Genomic DNA, 16,462 nt, shown 5'->3' with positions numbered 1-16,462 from the left:
TCGACCATCTTCTTGTCTCTCGCCTTCCCTTTTCTTCCCTTACCTCACTTTCTCTTCTCTTCCTCTTCTTCTTCTTCTTCTTCTTCTTCTTCTTCTTCTTCTTCTTCTTCTTCCCATCATCTCTCTCGTCCCCCCAATCACTCCTTTCTCTCTCTCTCTTCCTTCCTTCCTCTTCTTCTTCTCTTCTCTTCTCTTTGAAGTGGTTCTCTCCTTTTTGTCCACATTTTACATATCAGCGATCTCTATCCTGCCTAAGCCCTGCAGTTCAAGACACCTGCCTATCGGCGTTAGTCCTGACCAACACTATGGCAAAGGAGGAAGGGTCTCAGATCCAGTCGGTCGACGCCGAGGTTGACCAGAGGTAGGTGCCCCTATATCTCAGCTGGCTTCTTGTATCATTCCCGTGTTAATTGACATGTACAGCCTTGGTACTGAGCCTGAAACTATGGAGAAGGGCACTGCTGAGCACATCAATCTGAACAACAATGTCACTGCCAAGTAAATTGTCCTGATATTTCCTTGTACTACGATCCACACTGCAGCTGCTAACTTGAACCTAGGATCAAGAATCCTCTTGCCGACTTGACTCCAGCTCAAGTGATTCATGATGTTGAGGAGTTTGCTCAAGAGTTTCAGTTGACTGAGATTCTTCCTTACCTGAGGAAGGGTGCTCTCGTGGCACGCGACCCTCAGTTGTATGCTTCTGTGCCTGACATGACCGATGAGGAGATTAATGCTGTCCGCAACGAGACAGAACACAAGTGGACACAGCCCCGTGCTTTGTACTTCACCATCATTCTCTGCTCTATTGGAGCTGCTGTTCAGTAAGAAATCTCACCCCACAGACACACTTCCCACCTGACATTGAAGTTCAAATGACTAACACACGAATTCAGGGGATGGGATCAAACTGGAAGCAATGGTAAGTAAAGGTCATAGATCTCAGATTCTCTCAACCTATGACTGACTGGTCGGCTCCTTCAAGGTGCTAATCTCTCCTTCCCCGTTGCCTTGGGAATCCCTGAGGAGGGTCCCGACGCCGCTAGAAACCAGTGGCTTGTTGGTCTTATCAATGCGTATGTCGCTCTTAGCCCTCATGGCGCGTGTTGCTGTAAGCACAAGGCAAGAAACTAATCTCTTGAATAGAGCTCCGTTCATTGCCAGTGCCTTTTGCGGTTGCTGGCTGTCTGACCCTGCCAACAAGTTTCTTGGTCGCCGTGGTGCCATCTTCATTTCTGCTATCTTCTGTCTTCTTTCTCCAATCGGATCAGCTTGTGCTCAGACCTGGCCTCAGCTTTTCGTTACCCGTCTCTTGTTGGGGTTGGGTATGGGACTCAAAGCGGCCACTATTCCCGTTTTCTGTGCTGAGAACACCCCGGCTTCTATCCGCGGCGGCCTTGTGATGTGCTGGCAGCTATGGACAGCTTTCGGCATTCTCCTTGGCTGCTCGGCAAACCTTGCCGTCAAGAATACGGGCGATATCTCGTGGAGACTTCAGCTGGGTTCGGCTTTTATCCCAGCCCTGCCTTTGCTTCTTGGGGTTTATTTCTGTCCAGAGTCCCCTCGTTGGTACATCAAGAAGGGTAAGCTTCGCAACGCGTATCAATCTCTGCGTCGTTTGCGCAATACCGATTTGCAGGCTGCACGCGATCTGTACTACATCTATGCTCAGATCAAGATCGAGCAGGACATTTCTGGTACGGGTAATTACATCAGTCGCTTCGGAGAACTGTTCACTATTCCCCGGATCCGGCGTGCCACCCTTGCTTGTTTCACAGTAATGATCGCACAGCAGATGTGTGGTATCAACATCGTCGCCTTCTATTCGTCTACTGTCTTCCAACAGGCAGGGGCCAGTGTTACCGGGGCTCTCTTTGCCTCCTGGGGATTTGGTCTTGTGAACTTCCTGTTCGCCTTTCCCGCTGTGTTCACTATCGACACTTTCGGTCGTAGAACTTTGTTGCTCTTCACCTTCCCGAACATGGCCTGGACCTTGCTGGCTGCCGGCTTCTGCTTCTACATCCCGAAAGAGTCTACTGCTCATCTGGCATGTATTGCGCTTTTTGTCTTCATCTTCGCTGCATTCTATTCTCCCGGTGAGGGTCCTGTTCCGTTCACCTACTCCGCCGAAGTTTTTCCACTGTCCCACAGAGGTAAGTCGTCAGCGATATATACATATCATTATATGCTTACCCCTTCTCAGAAATCGGAATGTCCTGGGGTGTGGCGATCAATATGGGCTGGGCTTCGGTCCTCTCCATCACCTTCCCGCGTATGCTTGCAGTGATGACCCCAACCGGAGCCTTCGGGTTCTACGCGTAAGTCGCTCCGTGCATGGTTTAAGAACCTAGCTTCTAATCTATTATATCTCAGGGCCCTCAACATCACTGCTTTTGTTATGATCTTTTTCTGGGTCCCTGAGACCAAGCAGCGGACCCTCGAAGAGCTTGACTACATCTTCGGAGTGCCCACAGCCATGCACATGCGCTATCAACTGTTCCAGGTGCTCCCTTGGTGGATCAATCGTTACATCTTCCGCCGTCGCAGTGCTCACCTTGAGCCCCTGTACAAGCTCGACCACCTCGCGACCAGCGGCTAGGTTGTTAAAGAACGATTTACAGCGGACCTGTCGACGCTCCTCGCAACCATCCTGCTCGAGCAGATTCCCTTACGCGTGTTTCCTTTGTTAAGATGAAATTCCTCTGTGGTTGTAATATTTACTTCCGGAGTCTACGTGGCATAAATGTGTCAGACCGAATCTGGAGGGAAATATCACTTTTACCATTATGAGAGGTCATGTAATACGTTAGTTAAAAATGAATGACTATCTACGATTAGTCAGTCTGACTTCGTAGAAAGTAAAGATTCAGAGTCAACCGTACGTTTCCAGATAATTTTGCGGATCATCGCATGCTCGAGCTGTCATTTAGACTTCCGAGTATACGGCTAAAGCGTGGTTCGAGAAGCGATCCGGGTCTTCTACTGTAACATCGAGATTGGATCCTTTCTATGCTATATCCTCACGCTGTTCTCTTGAGAAAAGATCATTCGCAACGTACACGTCTGTATGAGAATTAGCGGACTTTTACGAGACAAGATGCAGGGAGTCGAAATCCTCGGAAGAGAATTCCGGCGGGGAGCGGAACCCGCTCCCTCTCGGAGAACACCCCCTCACTTTTGTTGGTTACAAGAGGAACATAACCAAACGGCCTATCTATATGAGCTCTATAAATTTGCTGTCCAATGATCTACTCAATGCAGATGCTAAGTAAATAACCAACGACACTATTATCCAAATCCCGATGCTTGTTCCCCAGAAATCACAACTTCCTAGATCCGGAGCGACCCCAGCCGATACCCCCTCCACACGTCGAACCCCACCGACTCATAGAACCCCTCCAACACCACCCAGTCGACCATCACGCCCTGCACCCCGCGGCTCCGGAGATGCGCCAGCGCATGGGCCAGCATCGCCACCCCGACGCCCTTGCCCCGGTGGTCCTGGTCCACGCCCACGCACCCTATCAGCCCGGTGCGGGAGTCCGCGCCCCCGCAGACGGGCGGCAGGGCCCATTGTGTCTGCAGCAGTGGGGAGGACGGGTCGAGCATCAGCGTCCAGCCGATCTGGTGGCCTTGCGGGCTGAAGACGGCCATGATGCTGTTGGGGTGGGTTTTCGGGTGAAGCGTGATGTAGGTTTGGACCCAGGCCTGTGGTTAAGTTTGGTACATGTTAGTCAACGCTATATGGCTTGTCTTCGAAGGAAAGAAAGGAAGGGGAGGGGTGTTCTCGAACCTGGTTGTGGGAGAAGTTCCTTCGCTGTCCGGCGATGCATTCCTCGTATTGATCTGGCTGGAGCGCGGCGAAGGTGTAGCCCTGGCTTGTGGCTTTGGCGGTGTGTCTCGCCTCGAGGTGGAAGTCGGTGATGGTCCGGTAGAGGTCGACGTGGCGCGGGGGCGGGGTGGTGAAGATGAAGCCCCGGTTCTCGAAGAATTCTGTTGCTGTGGGGGGAAGGTCGTCGGGGAGGCCCGGCCAGAAGCGCGGGAATGAACTGCTCAGGTCGAGGCGGGTGATCTGGTGGGTGGTCGTGTACCAGGCGATAACTTCTTGGAGGAGCGTGCTCCCGATGCCCTGGTTTTGAGCAGCCGGGGAGACGGCGATCGCGGAGAGGTAGGCGGATTTCTCGTCGTCGGTGGTGCGGGAGTACGTCAGGCAGAAGCCGACTATGGTGTTGCCGGTGCGGGCTAGGAAGTGGTGGCCGTGCGGTTGAGGGAGGAGTTTTTGGAGGCTCTCGAGGGGGAGGGGGTAGGTGGGTAGGGAGGCGTTCCAGACGGTGTGCACTTGTTTGAGATCGTCGGGATTGTCGAGGGGAGAAAGTTCGATGGTTAGTCGCGGTTCCTGGGTGCTGACTGGGAGCTTGCCGGTTGCCGTCGCGGCGCCGAATATCGTCGCTGCGGCGGCAGAGAAAGCCTCCAAGGTGGGCTCGTACGTGGTGATGTAGGTGCCAATGGTAGGATCATCGAGGAAGTCGTAGGGGTTGCAGGCCGCAATGCTTACCAGTGCTCGAGTACGGTTGAGCAGTTCCTGTCCCATTTTTCTCTGAAATGGCGATTCACGCGCGTTGATTGTAGTGAGAATAATGGCGTCAGCAGCCTCAACACTGCGCCACTCCTCCGCAGACAAGCCTGCTGCTCCGTAGCGGATCTCGCTGACAGTTGGGTTGTATTTTCTGAGAGCATCGAGGTATACAGATCCGTTGTACGATCCCTTTCGACCAAGCCCTTCTCCATCTACTGCGCCACCAGCCGGAGTTTCATCTCCAGGGAAAAGTAAAACGACCTTGCATGACCTTGAGACTGGTAGAATCTTTGGCGTGTCTCGAACGACTGTTACCGACTTGGCATAGGCAGCGTCGGCCAGCTCGCGATTTTGCAAGTCGATTTCACGGAATCTCGATTCAAAGGCGTCATCGGTATGCAGTGCTTCCTCCCAGCTTAAGGATTTCTGCTTCAGCTGGGTCACACGTCGGTACGCTTCTTCTATCCTAGTCATGGAGACTCGACCTGCTTCGACAGCCTCGCAGACACGGCGAATTGACGCAACTTGGACATCGTAAGTGTGGCAGATCATGAGGCTATCGCTACCAGCCGCAAGGGCCAGGACGGAGCCTTCTTCAGTGCCATAAGTTGCACGGATCCCGTCCATCTCCAGACAATCTGTGAGTATCATACCATCGTACTCCATATCATGTCGAAGGATACTGAGGACATCAGGCGAGAGAGTAGCTGGCAGCTTGTCATCTCTCAGGCCGGGTAAGGAGATATGTGCGGTCATAACAGCCTCGATCCCCTCGGCTGCCGCTCGCCGAAATGGCACGAGCTCGCATTGCTCTAGTTGCTCCCGCGTCTTCGAAATCACAGGAAGCCCATAGTGGGAGTCGGTGGCAGTATCTCCATGCCCGGGAAAGTGCTTAACGCAAGATATAACGCTGTGCTGGCGTTGACCCCGGGCTATCGCGCTTGCGAAACGGCCAACGAACTCTGGGTCGTCGCCTGGACTGCGTACGCCGATCACGGGATTCAATGGCTCGGAGTTAATGTCACAGACGGGACCATAGTTCATATTGATGCCGAGATGTTTCAGCAATTGTCCTGTTGCCAGTCCAACTTTGTATGCAAGATCGGTTGAGTTAGTCGCACCCAGAGCCATGGGCCCCGGGAGCTGAGAGGCCATTGGGGGTGAGATTCTGGTAACCCACCCATTCTCCTGATCGATACCGATGAAGAGGGGATGAGTGTGACCAGCTAGTTGTGCTTCTCGTTGCAGAGCATCCGTCAGATTCTTATAGCGGAGGCTTTGGATTAGCCAGCAGGTTGCGACTAATGTTTCAAGAATTCGAGCCTACCCGTAGTTGAACAACGTCGGTGATGTTTCTCTTGAAGAGAACAATGCCTCCAACTCCGTATTCGTGGATCAAGGTCTTGATCTCGGCACTAGGTTCCAGGCCATGGAAGCCGACCACAAATAGCTGGAGCTTGGTTAGTTATTTTCCGGATACTGTAAGGACAGCCTACCTGGCCAACTTTCTTCTGCAAATCTGCAAACGACATCTCACTAGAAGGTCGGTTGGTGGAGTGAAATCTGAGAAAACCAGTGGCAGATAGCACTCCCAAAACAGGGGAATGAAAGGATAACTTGGATAAGTTACAATGGAATGAGGGGAAGAATCGATGGGGAACGGCAACGTTACGGAAACTGATTATCTTATCGATCTCATTTGCCAGCCAGAGTCAGCCTGAACCCCACCCGTCTATCATAAGGTATGCGAAGCACGTTGCTATACTTGAAGATTTGTTCAAGCACCTTGCTTGGACGTCATCATGCAATTGGGGGGTTGATTGTCACTCTATAAAGCCGGTCAGAGTTCCTGCCCAGGATAGGAATCCAATAAGACATTCGTTACAAAACACCATTTCTATAAACTCTCTAGAAACATCATGACAGAGGGCAGCTCAGCATCACCTCGAGTTAAGAGCTAGAATGGATCAAGGTCTGCGTTTCTCGTCGAGTTGGCTTCAATTAAACTGTGTAGACTTTGATTCACCGTAAACGACATTTACCTACCAAGATAGCTCATCAAGGAGGAGCCTGGTTAGGCCAGCTAGGCCGAGCCAACAATTCACCTAGTGAGCACTTTCTAGGCGCTATGAAATTATCCTCACTCCGACACCCACCTCTCTACTTCCCTCGAGAAACAATCTTACAGGCAAACAGCCCCGTCATCAACCGTCTAGCTCTTGATTATTTCTAGATCAAGCTACAAGAATGGCTTCCTCCAACCAGGCTCAGAAGTCTGTCAGATTCAAGGACACTGTTAACGCCGAAAAGCCAGGTGATCTGTTGGCCAGCATCAAGAAGTAGGTACCTTCTTCGGTCAACCCTTTCACAATTTTATGGAGGGGAAAAATCTAATTAACGCAGGTACTTCGCGTCATCAAAGTTCTCCGACCTAACCATCCACACCCTCGACCAAGATCTCAAGGTTCATCGGCTGGTCGTCTGTGGGCAGTCCGAGTATTTCTCACGTCTCTACGAAGGTGAATGGCTGGTAAGCTTGAAATGAAAAACTGGCGGTCACAGAAAAAGATCCTCTAACTGCTTCCAGGAGTCAGGAATGAACGAAATTGATCTCAAGGTGGACGACCCCCGTGCGATAGAAGCAATGTTCCACTTCATGTACGGATATGAATACGACAGTAGCGACAGTGATCAAGGCCGTGCATCGCCCATGCTGTTTGCTGTCAAGGTGTATCAGGTCGCGGACAAATACCAGGTCCCTCAGCTGAAGGACCGCGCAAGAGAGAAATTCAAGTCTATCGTGGAGACGTGCTGGCAAACGGACGACTTTCCAGTTGCTATTGAAGAGGCATACAAGCGCACCATTAAGGAGGACAGAAGTCTCCGAGACATCCTTGTGAGAACTTCCCAGGAACACATCAAGGAGTTGGAAACTAGCGAGGATTTTCGGCTTGTTCTAGAGAAAACGACAGGGTTTGCCGCAGATCTTGTCCACGCAATGGCCAGAGACGAGGTCAGAAAACCAGCAAAAATGCTTTGGTGCAACAACTGCGGAGTCGAATATCAGTCTAATACTACTTTGAGGAGATGGGGAGCTGGGGAATATTGTCCTTCCTGTGGAGATTACTAGCATCTTACACCATGTTCTTACAGTGATATTTGCTTGAACTGCTTGAGCCCTTATCTTGTTGAGCTTGTTTTAATTTTTTTTTCTAAAAAAAAAAAAAAGAGCCACCTGTCTCAAAGGTAGAACTATTACAATGAAATTCTCATCACTGCAGATGACAGTCGAGTAATACCTTGTGATACAGATAAGAGTTGGCACATCACCAAGACTGAAGATTTTTCGAGCTCCTTGCCTTTTTTTCTGTTGGAAGTATTCTCCGGGGCAGATCTAGATGATGCATCCATCAACAAGTATCAAAGGTGGTATAATTGATTTTCATAAATATTTGCTGTCTCCGCCAGAACCTTTATAATTGTAAAACTGCAACACCAGAGCAGATCAATCAGGAGCAATCACGACACATGCTCTATCGAAATGGTGCTCTAACTATATCGAAAGGAGCACTTGATGAAGCACTAGTACATACCCAAGACCGATAACGGCACAGAGTCCGGGCCAGTCTACTAGACCGTAAATCAGGGCGACTGAGATTATATCATGATCTTCGATAGTTCTTTGTTCTATGCTAGATCAAATTAAGCAAAAGGCAACGGCTAGGGAGTTAAACGGGGCTTAACGGCGATAAGAGGCCTTGTTCTCCGATCCTTCTACTCCTCCACATCCAAGCACCGACCGATCTACTCACCCAAAGGATTCTCCCACATGGGACTAGCCACGGCTGAAGAACTAAGCTTCATAGACCGGACCGTAGTGGCCCATATTTGCCAGTCACAGCGACCGGCATACACCACTCGGACTTACTCGGATCGGACTTTAGCACCATGGTCTAGTATTTGATCACAATGGAACCCACTTCACCTTCAGCAAGCTCAACTCATGGCTGTAAGCACAACTATACTTTCCGCCACCCGAACCAGAACGCCAAATCCCACCACCATGATCCCACTAATCACGCTCGAAGAGCACTACAGCTCGCGCAAAGTGAGCGACGCAAGCCCCGAGGCCCAGGCCCACTACGCAGCGTTTCCCCCGCCCATCCGCAGGAAGCTCGAGGCGCTGGGCGACGAGCGCATCCACGATCTCGACCACGGCAACGTATCCATCCAAGTGATCTCGCACGGGCCCGGCGACATCCGCGCCTCGCTCTGCACCGCCGTGAACGACGACCTGGCCGCCGCCGTCGCGCAGCACCCGACGCGACTCGCAGGGTTCGCGATGCTGCCGATGCGCGAGCCCGCCGCCGCCGCCGCGGAGCTGGAGCGCTGCGTGACGGAGCTGGGGTTCGTGGGGGCGCTGATCGAGAACCACACGGGCGGAAGATACTACGATGACGAGCGCTTCTGGCCGGTCTTCGAGAAGGCGCAGGCGCTCGACGTGCCGCTCTACATCCACCCGACGTTCGCCAGCGATGCGATGGTGGAGTACTACAGGGGGAACTATGACGACTCGGTCGCGCTGGCGTTGAGTGCCTACGGCTGGGCCTGGCACGCGGAGACGGGCCTGCATGTCCTCAGGCTCTACGCCAGTGGGGTCTTTGATCGATTTCCGACGTTGAAGGTCGTCATTGGCCATATGGGCGAGATGCTTCCCTTCCAGCTCGAGCGCGTTTGCACGGTTTCGGAGAGGTGGGGCAGGGAGAGGAGCTTCCGCGAGGTCTGGAGGAATAACATCTGGGTTACGACCAGTGGCATGTTCTCGTTGACGCCGTTGGCGTGTCTCCTGAAGACAACCTCGATTGAGCATGTGCTGTACAGTGTTGACTATCCCTTTTCGACAAATGAGAGGGGTCTGGCGTTTTTTAAGGAGGTTGAGCAAAGTGGTCTTATTGCAGGGGAGGACCTGGAGTTGTTTGCCTATCGGAATGCGGAGAACCTACTGGGCATCAGAGCAAAACAAGTCGTGAATGATGATTGATTGGTTGGTTGGTTGATTAGCATACCTATTCATACATAAAGCCGTTGGGCGGCAGCTCTCATGCCTTTTTCTGGATATACATAATGTTGAACAAGGCTATATAGCATTTTACATGTCAAATTAATCTAGTTTGTCTGCTGCTGTATACTCATAACTAGCCTGGACTTGCAATCTGCCGGAGGGCGTTGTACATTTCCTGGTACTATTCTCCATGCAGAACAGTTTTCTATACTGGTTTCTGCTGTAGCCTGTATAATATGTATGTGTACCAAGACTCTAGACTCTACTCAACGCAGCCCATCAGTATCAGCGCCCCTTTCCCTCGAACTCCCTTCTTCCCCTCCCACGACCTCCGCATTTATACTGGCAGGTCCTTTGACTCCCTTCCCAGTCTTCAGCCCTGGCCCTCCCAGGTCTGAACCCGGAGCAACAGCAGCGTGCTCCTCCACAAACCGTCTCCCATCCTCTCTTCCCTTCTCCACATCCACGAACATAATCGCCACCATCGCCGCCGCACAAATCGCAAACAGAAACGGAAACCCCATCCAGTTGTTCTGGGTGTCGTTGATGATGGCCTGCACGACATTGGGACCGATAATTGAGGACTGGATATCATGCCATGAGGGAGTCAGTCATCAGTAATGATTTTGCGGGTGGCTTTGGGGGGAGGAGCTGGGATGGTGGTTCTTACCGCGCGATTGGTGATCCCGAAGAGAGCGAAAAACATGTTGTCGTAGCCGGGCGGCATGAGTTCGCTGATCATGGTTTGGGCATACTGGAGGATTGAATATGTAAGTGGACCTTTCTTCGTTGTGTGGTTTCACAGACAGAACATTCGGGACTCTCTAGAGATAAGGTTGAAGGGGGAAAGGGCTTACGGCGTAGTATGGGGCTTGAAACAGGCCGAAAATGACATTGTAGAGATAGAACTCCCACTGAGGGTATAGAAGCTTCTTATCAGTGATTCTGTTGCTTGGAAGGAAGCATTTGGAAGTGAGACATACCCGGTGATGATATCCGATTCGCTTAGTCCATAAACCCAGCATTCCCCAAAAGGGAATGAGAACAGTGAAGAAGTTTGTGATGAGAAACATGCGTTTTGTGCGAATCTTGAAGTAGTTTTGGATGTACCAGAAGCCGAATGTGGAGGCTATTGAGCATGTAGCCTGGACTATGCCCAAGTATGTAACTTGGATGAAGGAGAATGCCACGAAGTCATTTTGAATGATCGAGACTAGGGTGCCTATGGCGGAGAACTTAGCAAACAGAAACCAGGCAGATTAAATTCTACTAACCTGTGGTGTTGAGGCCATCTGCGAGGAGAAAATATGCCACGAAGTAGAGAAAGGTCTGCGGCAAGGACCGGACCTTACGCAGCGCGAGCCAGATTTGCTTGAAGCCAATAGTCGCATAGCTTGATCCTTCGGGGATCCTAGGGCCGGGGCGTTTCTGCTGGAAGATGAACCACCAAATTCCTAGAATCACCCAGTCTGGCTTGATCAGTATTCACCTCTGAACGCAATGGGTAAGAAACCGACATGAGTTTGTCAAGCAAAGTGCCAGGTTGTTTGAGAAAGAGTACTTTTGGAGAGGCAAAAGCACGCTCAGGTTCAAAACCAACACTGCCAGGTATCCGACGTTGCTGTGTGCAGTCGAAACGTTGCTAGTTTCTGTGAGCTGCCATCCCAGAAGCACACGAGGACAGCCGTACCTGATGTGATTCCGCTCCAATGACTCAATTGCGTCGTACTCCCTTTGGCTGATCTTCTCTTCCTTCAAGTCCTGGCGGGCGCTGTGGACATGAGGCATATGGCGCGCGAGCCTCGGAAACACGGCTGCATAGAAGACTAGTGTTGCGCCATATGCGACGTACGAGATCACGTAAAGGCCCATTGCTGTGGGCCATTGATCAGGGTGTCGGACGGACATCATAGCATATTGCATAGCCCAGCAAATCACAGTCAAGACTAGGAGCAGCCAGCGACCAAAGGAGCCATAGTCTGCTGCACTTCCGAGCCAGACAAATGTCACTGTCATAAACGTGAAGCTCAGCCCGTTGGCGATCAGGACAACAGAGGAGACAGAACGAGTTCCTCCGGCCCATGGAACGACACAGGGTGAGTTATCTGTGCATGGCTTGCGAGGGTTAGTGCCTGGCTGCCACCCCGCACCATTGAGCGCCCATTGAAAGCTGGTGAAAACATGGCATTAGCTCAGGGCTTGAGGGGTATGATTAGCCTGGCAGGATGAAATAGACAAACAGTGTTTGAGTGTAAGAGCCAGGGCCAACTCCGTTATCGCCTAGAATGCAAGCCATTAGTTGTGGCTTGCTGCGTATGGCGATGGGGGGATTTACCATTATAGTACAGATAGTATGACCAGAGCTCTCTGCGAGTCGTTGTGGGCTGTTCGGACGTGTCTTCTGCTCCGAACACATGCTCAATCTCGGCTGTACTGCGAGATAATTGCTCTGGAGATAAGGGTGTAGTTGCCTCTTGATCAGTATGCTTATTGTTGGAGCTGGGATCGTGTTCGGCGCTGCTCTTGTTTCCAGCGTCCGTCAAGGAGACTCGTAAATCCATGCGGCGCGTCGTGCGTGCCATCTTGAGTCTGTGGTTCTAGTATACTCGTATGCTTAAGCTGTCTATTCAAGTGATAATTGATGAGTCTTGAGATAAGGAGACGGAAGGGATGAGGAATGCCGAACCAGGACGCACGAGCGGCAGGTGTTGTTAATTGATTGTCATTCAACCCCGCAGAGACGCCTCGGGCAATCCTAGCTGGTCGCCTGCAGTTGACTTATCTTAGTTTCTGTGAAGCGATTGAAACTGATGATATCAAAATAGCCAAATGTGGTCTATTGCCAACATATACAATTTCCTGGAGGCAGAATGGAGAAGCAAGAGGTGTGAAATACCTTATACAAGCAAGCTTTCATAGCCGATTCAAACATCACAAAACAATCCTGTTCCTGCTAGCGCCTCTGCTTACCTTTTTAGGTCTACCCTTCCTGGCCTGTGAAACTTATTGAAACAACTTAACACCACTTGGAATATATGGACTTGTTAAGGATGAAGTAAATGAGTAATTAATTACATGAGGCTATCAGATGAACTAGCTAAAAACCGGCTTCACATTAACAATCTTGTTCGATAGATCCATAGAACCGGCTTGTAGATATAATCCTTGTATGTAGAAGGAGCTATTCAAGCCATTTTCTGTAGTTCCTGGCCTTCATTCACCAAATGAAGCTCTTGGCAAATTGTAATTCAGCTGGTCAGGGAGGGAGGGTATAATTGGGATCCATATATGTCACATATACTATCATCCATATTATTCTTTTATCAGGTACCCGGTTGCACATTACCCAGAACCTATTTCATTGACTTCTCCCCGGCCTGCTGCTGCTGCTTCCTCCGATCAACAGCCTCCCTCCACCCCACCCCAAACACAGCCGTCAACCACACAAGTCCACCCGCACAGACCAAGAACAGAGCGGAAATCGTATTGAACCATCCGGCCCCAACCACCTTGATAACCGGCATCGCCACGCCCGTCCCCAGCGCCGCAAACACATACCGAAAGGCATAGTTCGCGCCAACGACCTCCGCGCTCCGCCCTTGTTCCTGCATCACGTCCAAGCAGTACGTGTTCAAGCTGGGGAAACAGAAGATCTGCGCGACGCCTTGCACGAACATGAGGACCACGGGAAGCGAGATGCCGCCGACGCCGGCGTCCACCGTCCACCCATAGATCAACACGCAAGCGGGGCTGGCGAGGCAGATGAAAGGCAGGCAGGAGCGGAGCCGGTCCTCGGGAATACGCTGCCCTTGCCTCCGGCGGATGTAGTAACGGGCGATGCGGTCAGTGTAGTGGCCGCCGAAGAAGGTCCCCGTCAGGTAGCCGAAGCCAGAAGGGAGGTACAACAGCCCTGCTTCGATGGGGCTAGTCAAGTGGAAGCGTGGGTTGAGGGTGTGGCGGATCGGAGTCAGGAGGGCGTATTCATTCCACACCAGGGCACCTGCCGCGAGGCCGGTGCAGAGTATGTTTGGGTAAGCGATTATTAGGTGGAGGATGCGGAAGGGCGAAGTTTGATGCCAGAGCTGTCGGGCTTGGGTGCGGAACGGTTGGCCGCGGAGAGAGAGGCTGGTTCTGTGGGCGATGGTTTCTGGAAGAATAGTTATGATGAGGACGGTTGCGCAGAGGCTGAGGGCGGATAGGAGAGAAAAGATTGTGCGCCAGGGGCGGAAGGTCATGATCATGCCCTGTGCGTGTGATGGATTGAGTTAAAAATTGGTTCTCACTTTAAAAGACGCAAGTCGGTTGTCACTTACGCCGAGGAAAGGACCCAGAGCAGGTCCGGTGAGGCTTCCTGAGAGAACCCAGCCCAGTGCGGAGGCTCGGGCTGTTGGTTCGTATAGATCTCCGACGATGGCATTGCCGATAACGAGGAAAGAGGTGCCTTGTAGTGCGGCACATCCTCGGAATATAAAGTAGGACACTAGGTTCGGGGCGAAGGCAGAGGCAACGGTAAACGCGCAGAAGAGGATTGAGCTTGTGATGAGGAGCTGCGCTCGTTAGCACAGATCAAAATAGTCTCAATTGCACTTACAGGCCGGCGACCCCAAACCTGGCTTGCAGGGCCCCAAATAAGGGCAGAAACTCCCATACATCCGAGATAGAGAGAGTTGCTGGCGTATATGATATCCGGAGTGGTATCAAACGTTCTGGCGAGGTCCGCCACAGCTGTGAAAATGGCTGTAGATGAGATTGGGGCAAGAAATGCACAGTACGAGAGCATAATAACGATCGAAATCCGCCGCGCAGGTGAAAGATGAAGATGACATCCTGCTTGGGGTACTCCACTGTCATCTTCAACGCGAGATAAAGGATGATCTGAAGTATGGCTGGAGGCCTGCACCAGGGCTTGAGATGATCCATGGTGCATTTCCCGGTCTGATCGAGGCCTGTGAGACCGCTGACATTCATATGGATCGACCTCCAAGGAGAATGACTGTAAAGAGTCTTTGTCGAGCATCGTACTATTGTGGAAGGAGAATGAAAGGAGCGGTAGGTGCAGCGATACATGTCATGAGTCGCTAATAAAGAACGGAATCTGCAAACATGCAGCAGTATGCTAAGGAGCGAATGGGTTCTGAGATAGAGATAGCGGGATATCAACTCAGGAGATCATAGTCAAGGAAAGGACGGGACTGCAAAAACTCTCGTTCTTCAAAGATTGAAATTATCAAACACAGATCCTGCAGCGACGAAGGAGCCATGAGCTTTTAATAATAATAAAAAAAGCGTAAAACCTAAGGGTGGCAATTTTGTTTCTTTGCTGAGGGCCATTGCAAAAAGCATTGTTCCAACCTTCAGTGGGGGGGTCTTTTGTCTGGCTATCAGGATGAATGGGCCAGATCATTGAGTTGAATTAACCCAAGGTAGCACACGGGGCCGCATATCTCCCCGTTGAGAAACAGTCAGAGGAACTCTGCTTGAATTAAAACCTCGTTCTGGATCGGATGGAAAGTTGGGCAATTGCGGATCCATGACAACCGTCGGCCTCAGGGACGCTCATGGCACTGAGTCAGGTATAATCCCAGGATCGGAGCCGGGACTTATAGCTTGAGATTAGCAGGAACTGAGGATCATGATCGACAAACAGCCTGCAAATGGAGAGGATCTTAGACATATCTAGTACGTAGCATATGAAGCCGGAGTGGCCGCGTCTCGTAGCTCAGGTAGTGCAACAATCTCATCGTGAGAGCTCTCTTTGAGACATTTCCTCGCATTAGTTGAGTGACCCAATATGCGAACACCCCCATAACGAGCGAGTCATTTCACCAGGGAGGGAAGGTGATCCATCGGATGGTGGGTAGGAGAGTTCTCAGGAGAAGCATTTTCTCACGAAGACTTTGGTCCTGACGATCATATCCACATCATCAGCACCTAGTCTCGAAGTAGTTGATGGTGAAGGTAGCGTAGATTTCCTCGGAGATTAGGGACAGAAGAATCCAGGTTGTCGATCTTACCCGTACAACCGGGATCGATCTTCTCTTCACGGGCCATAGCATCGATGATGCGGAAGGCAAAAAGACCAGGATCATCTGAGAATTCTTTTCTCAAGCTTTCTATAGCTTGTCATACATGTCAAAGCTTCCTCAATTTGTTTTCCCATGGCGCCGTAATGCGATAAGGTACGGAATACTCCGTAGTCCGTAGTCCAAGCGCGTTCCTGAAAAAAGGGAGGATGGAGATCCACCAGGCGTTTTTACTGGCCTCTTTTTAAGGTTTTGCGGCCGGGGAATTGCCCCCCTTCCGTTTTCGGTCAGTTCCAGCCAGCATCCCCGCGGGCCTCAGTCTGTACTGTATGCACAGTACGGTATCCCCGTACAATATGATTCCTGAATAGCCCCGAGAGTGTGAAATAACCGAGCTCGATGCCATGCAACGGATGGTGACAACTGACCCCCCTACCAGAGGAATCCCTTGGGAGAAGCATGTTCGTTTCTACCGGGTCTCCCGCCAACTCTTAACGCATGCAGCGAGATCTGGAAAACACCTCAGATCCGGTCCCCTTCGAAGAGGCGTTACACAACATGGCGGAAGAGGGCCGGATAAAGCCGTCTTCGGTCAGTCGGATGGCCCTATGGTATGAGTATGACATCTTTTTTTTCTTTAGCTTCATCCATCCTCATTCTACTTCTCCACTCATTTTTACGAGGGCTTCGTAGGTGGCTAGCAGGGGTCAGAAGACACGAGCGAATGAGGGGATTTGGTGCACTAGGTTTCTCCGCAACGAAGCTTAAGAAGTGTGCAGGCGGGAAAGAACTGGAGGTGAG

At 51.2% G+C, this 16,462-nt stretch overlaps 6 protein-coding genes across 6 annotated transcripts; 3 read left to right on the top strand and 3 right to left on the bottom strand.

Annotated features, from left to right (window-relative positions):
* Positions 1-117: 117 nt before the first annotated feature.
* On the top strand, positions 118-2,599 carry BO86DRAFT_407045 (galactose-proton symport; the record flags this gene model as incomplete). Its single annotated transcript, XM_025674233.1, has 8 exons — positions 118-361; positions 424-498; positions 561-824; positions 897-922; positions 986-1,076; positions 1,147-2,153; positions 2,204-2,318; positions 2,374-2,599. Exons 1-8 carry the CDS (start codon positions 306-308, stop codon positions 2,597-2,599), a joined length of 1,860 nt encoding a protein of 619 aa, XP_025531103.1. The 5' UTR covers positions 118-305.
* A 731-nt stretch (positions 2,600-3,330) lies between these two features.
* BO86DRAFT_445728 (putative beta-N-acetylglucosaminidase) lies at positions 3,331-6,108 on the bottom strand (the record flags this gene model as incomplete). The annotated part of the gene is made up of 4 exons (XM_025676465.1): positions 3,331-3,708; positions 3,794-5,839; positions 5,904-6,026; positions 6,073-6,108. 4 exons carry the CDS (start codon positions 6,106-6,108, stop codon positions 3,331-3,333), a joined length of 2,583 nt encoding a protein of 860 aa, XP_025531102.1.
* Positions 6,109-6,715: 607 nt separating this feature from the next.
* BO86DRAFT_438632 (BTB/POZ domain-containing protein) lies at positions 6,716-7,732 on the top strand (the record flags this gene model as incomplete). The annotated part of the gene is made up of 4 exons (XM_025676131.1): positions 6,716-6,915; positions 6,980-7,106; positions 7,164-7,472; positions 7,730-7,732. The coding sequence occupies exons 1-4, from the start codon at positions 6,824-6,826 to the stop codon at positions 7,730-7,732; spliced, it is 531 nt and encodes a 176-aa protein (XP_025531101.1). The 5' UTR covers positions 6,716-6,823.
* A 907-nt stretch (positions 7,733-8,639) lies between these two features.
* Positions 8,640-9,617, top strand: BO86DRAFT_376234 (amidohydrolase family protein; the record flags this gene model as incomplete). The annotated part of the gene is made up of 1 exon (XM_025670526.1): positions 8,640-9,617. One exon carries the CDS (start codon positions 8,640-8,642, stop codon positions 9,615-9,617), a length of 978 nt encoding a protein of 325 aa, XP_025531100.1.
* Positions 9,618-9,771: 154 nt separating this feature from the next.
* On the bottom strand, positions 9,772-12,220 carry BO86DRAFT_445727 (uncharacterized protein; the record flags this gene model as incomplete). Its single annotated transcript, XM_025676464.1, has 11 exons — positions 9,772-9,819; positions 9,965-10,222; positions 10,309-10,392; positions 10,496-10,552; positions 10,622-10,860; positions 10,913-11,107; positions 11,156-11,280; positions 11,329-11,808; positions 11,879-11,918; positions 11,974-12,042; positions 12,073-12,220. 11 exons carry the CDS (start codon positions 12,218-12,220, stop codon positions 9,772-9,774), a joined length of 1,743 nt encoding a protein of 580 aa, XP_025531099.1.
* A 783-nt stretch (positions 12,221-13,003) lies between these two features.
* On the bottom strand, positions 13,004-14,770 carry BO86DRAFT_331462 (putative MFS transporter; the record flags this gene model as incomplete). Its single annotated transcript, XM_025668747.1, has 3 exons — positions 14,230-14,770; positions 13,952-14,185; positions 13,004-13,882 (listed from the first exon to the last, which is right to left on the bottom strand). Coding segments are annotated over exons 1-3 (1,539 nt in total), but the record flags the coding sequence as incomplete, so codon positions are not given.
* Between the last annotated feature and the right edge of the window lie 1,692 nt (positions 14,771-16,462).

The sequence above is a fragment of the Aspergillus japonicus genome (assembly GCF_003184785.1).
Source record: "Aspergillus japonicus CBS 114.51 unplaced genomic scaffold BO86scaffold_6, whole genome shotgun sequence".
Classification (NCBI taxonomy): domain Eukaryota; kingdom Fungi; phylum Ascomycota; class Eurotiomycetes; order Eurotiales; family Aspergillaceae; genus Aspergillus; species Aspergillus japonicus.
Note: the sequence above shows the minus strand (reverse complement) of the source record. Positions and strands in the feature narration are given on the sequence as shown.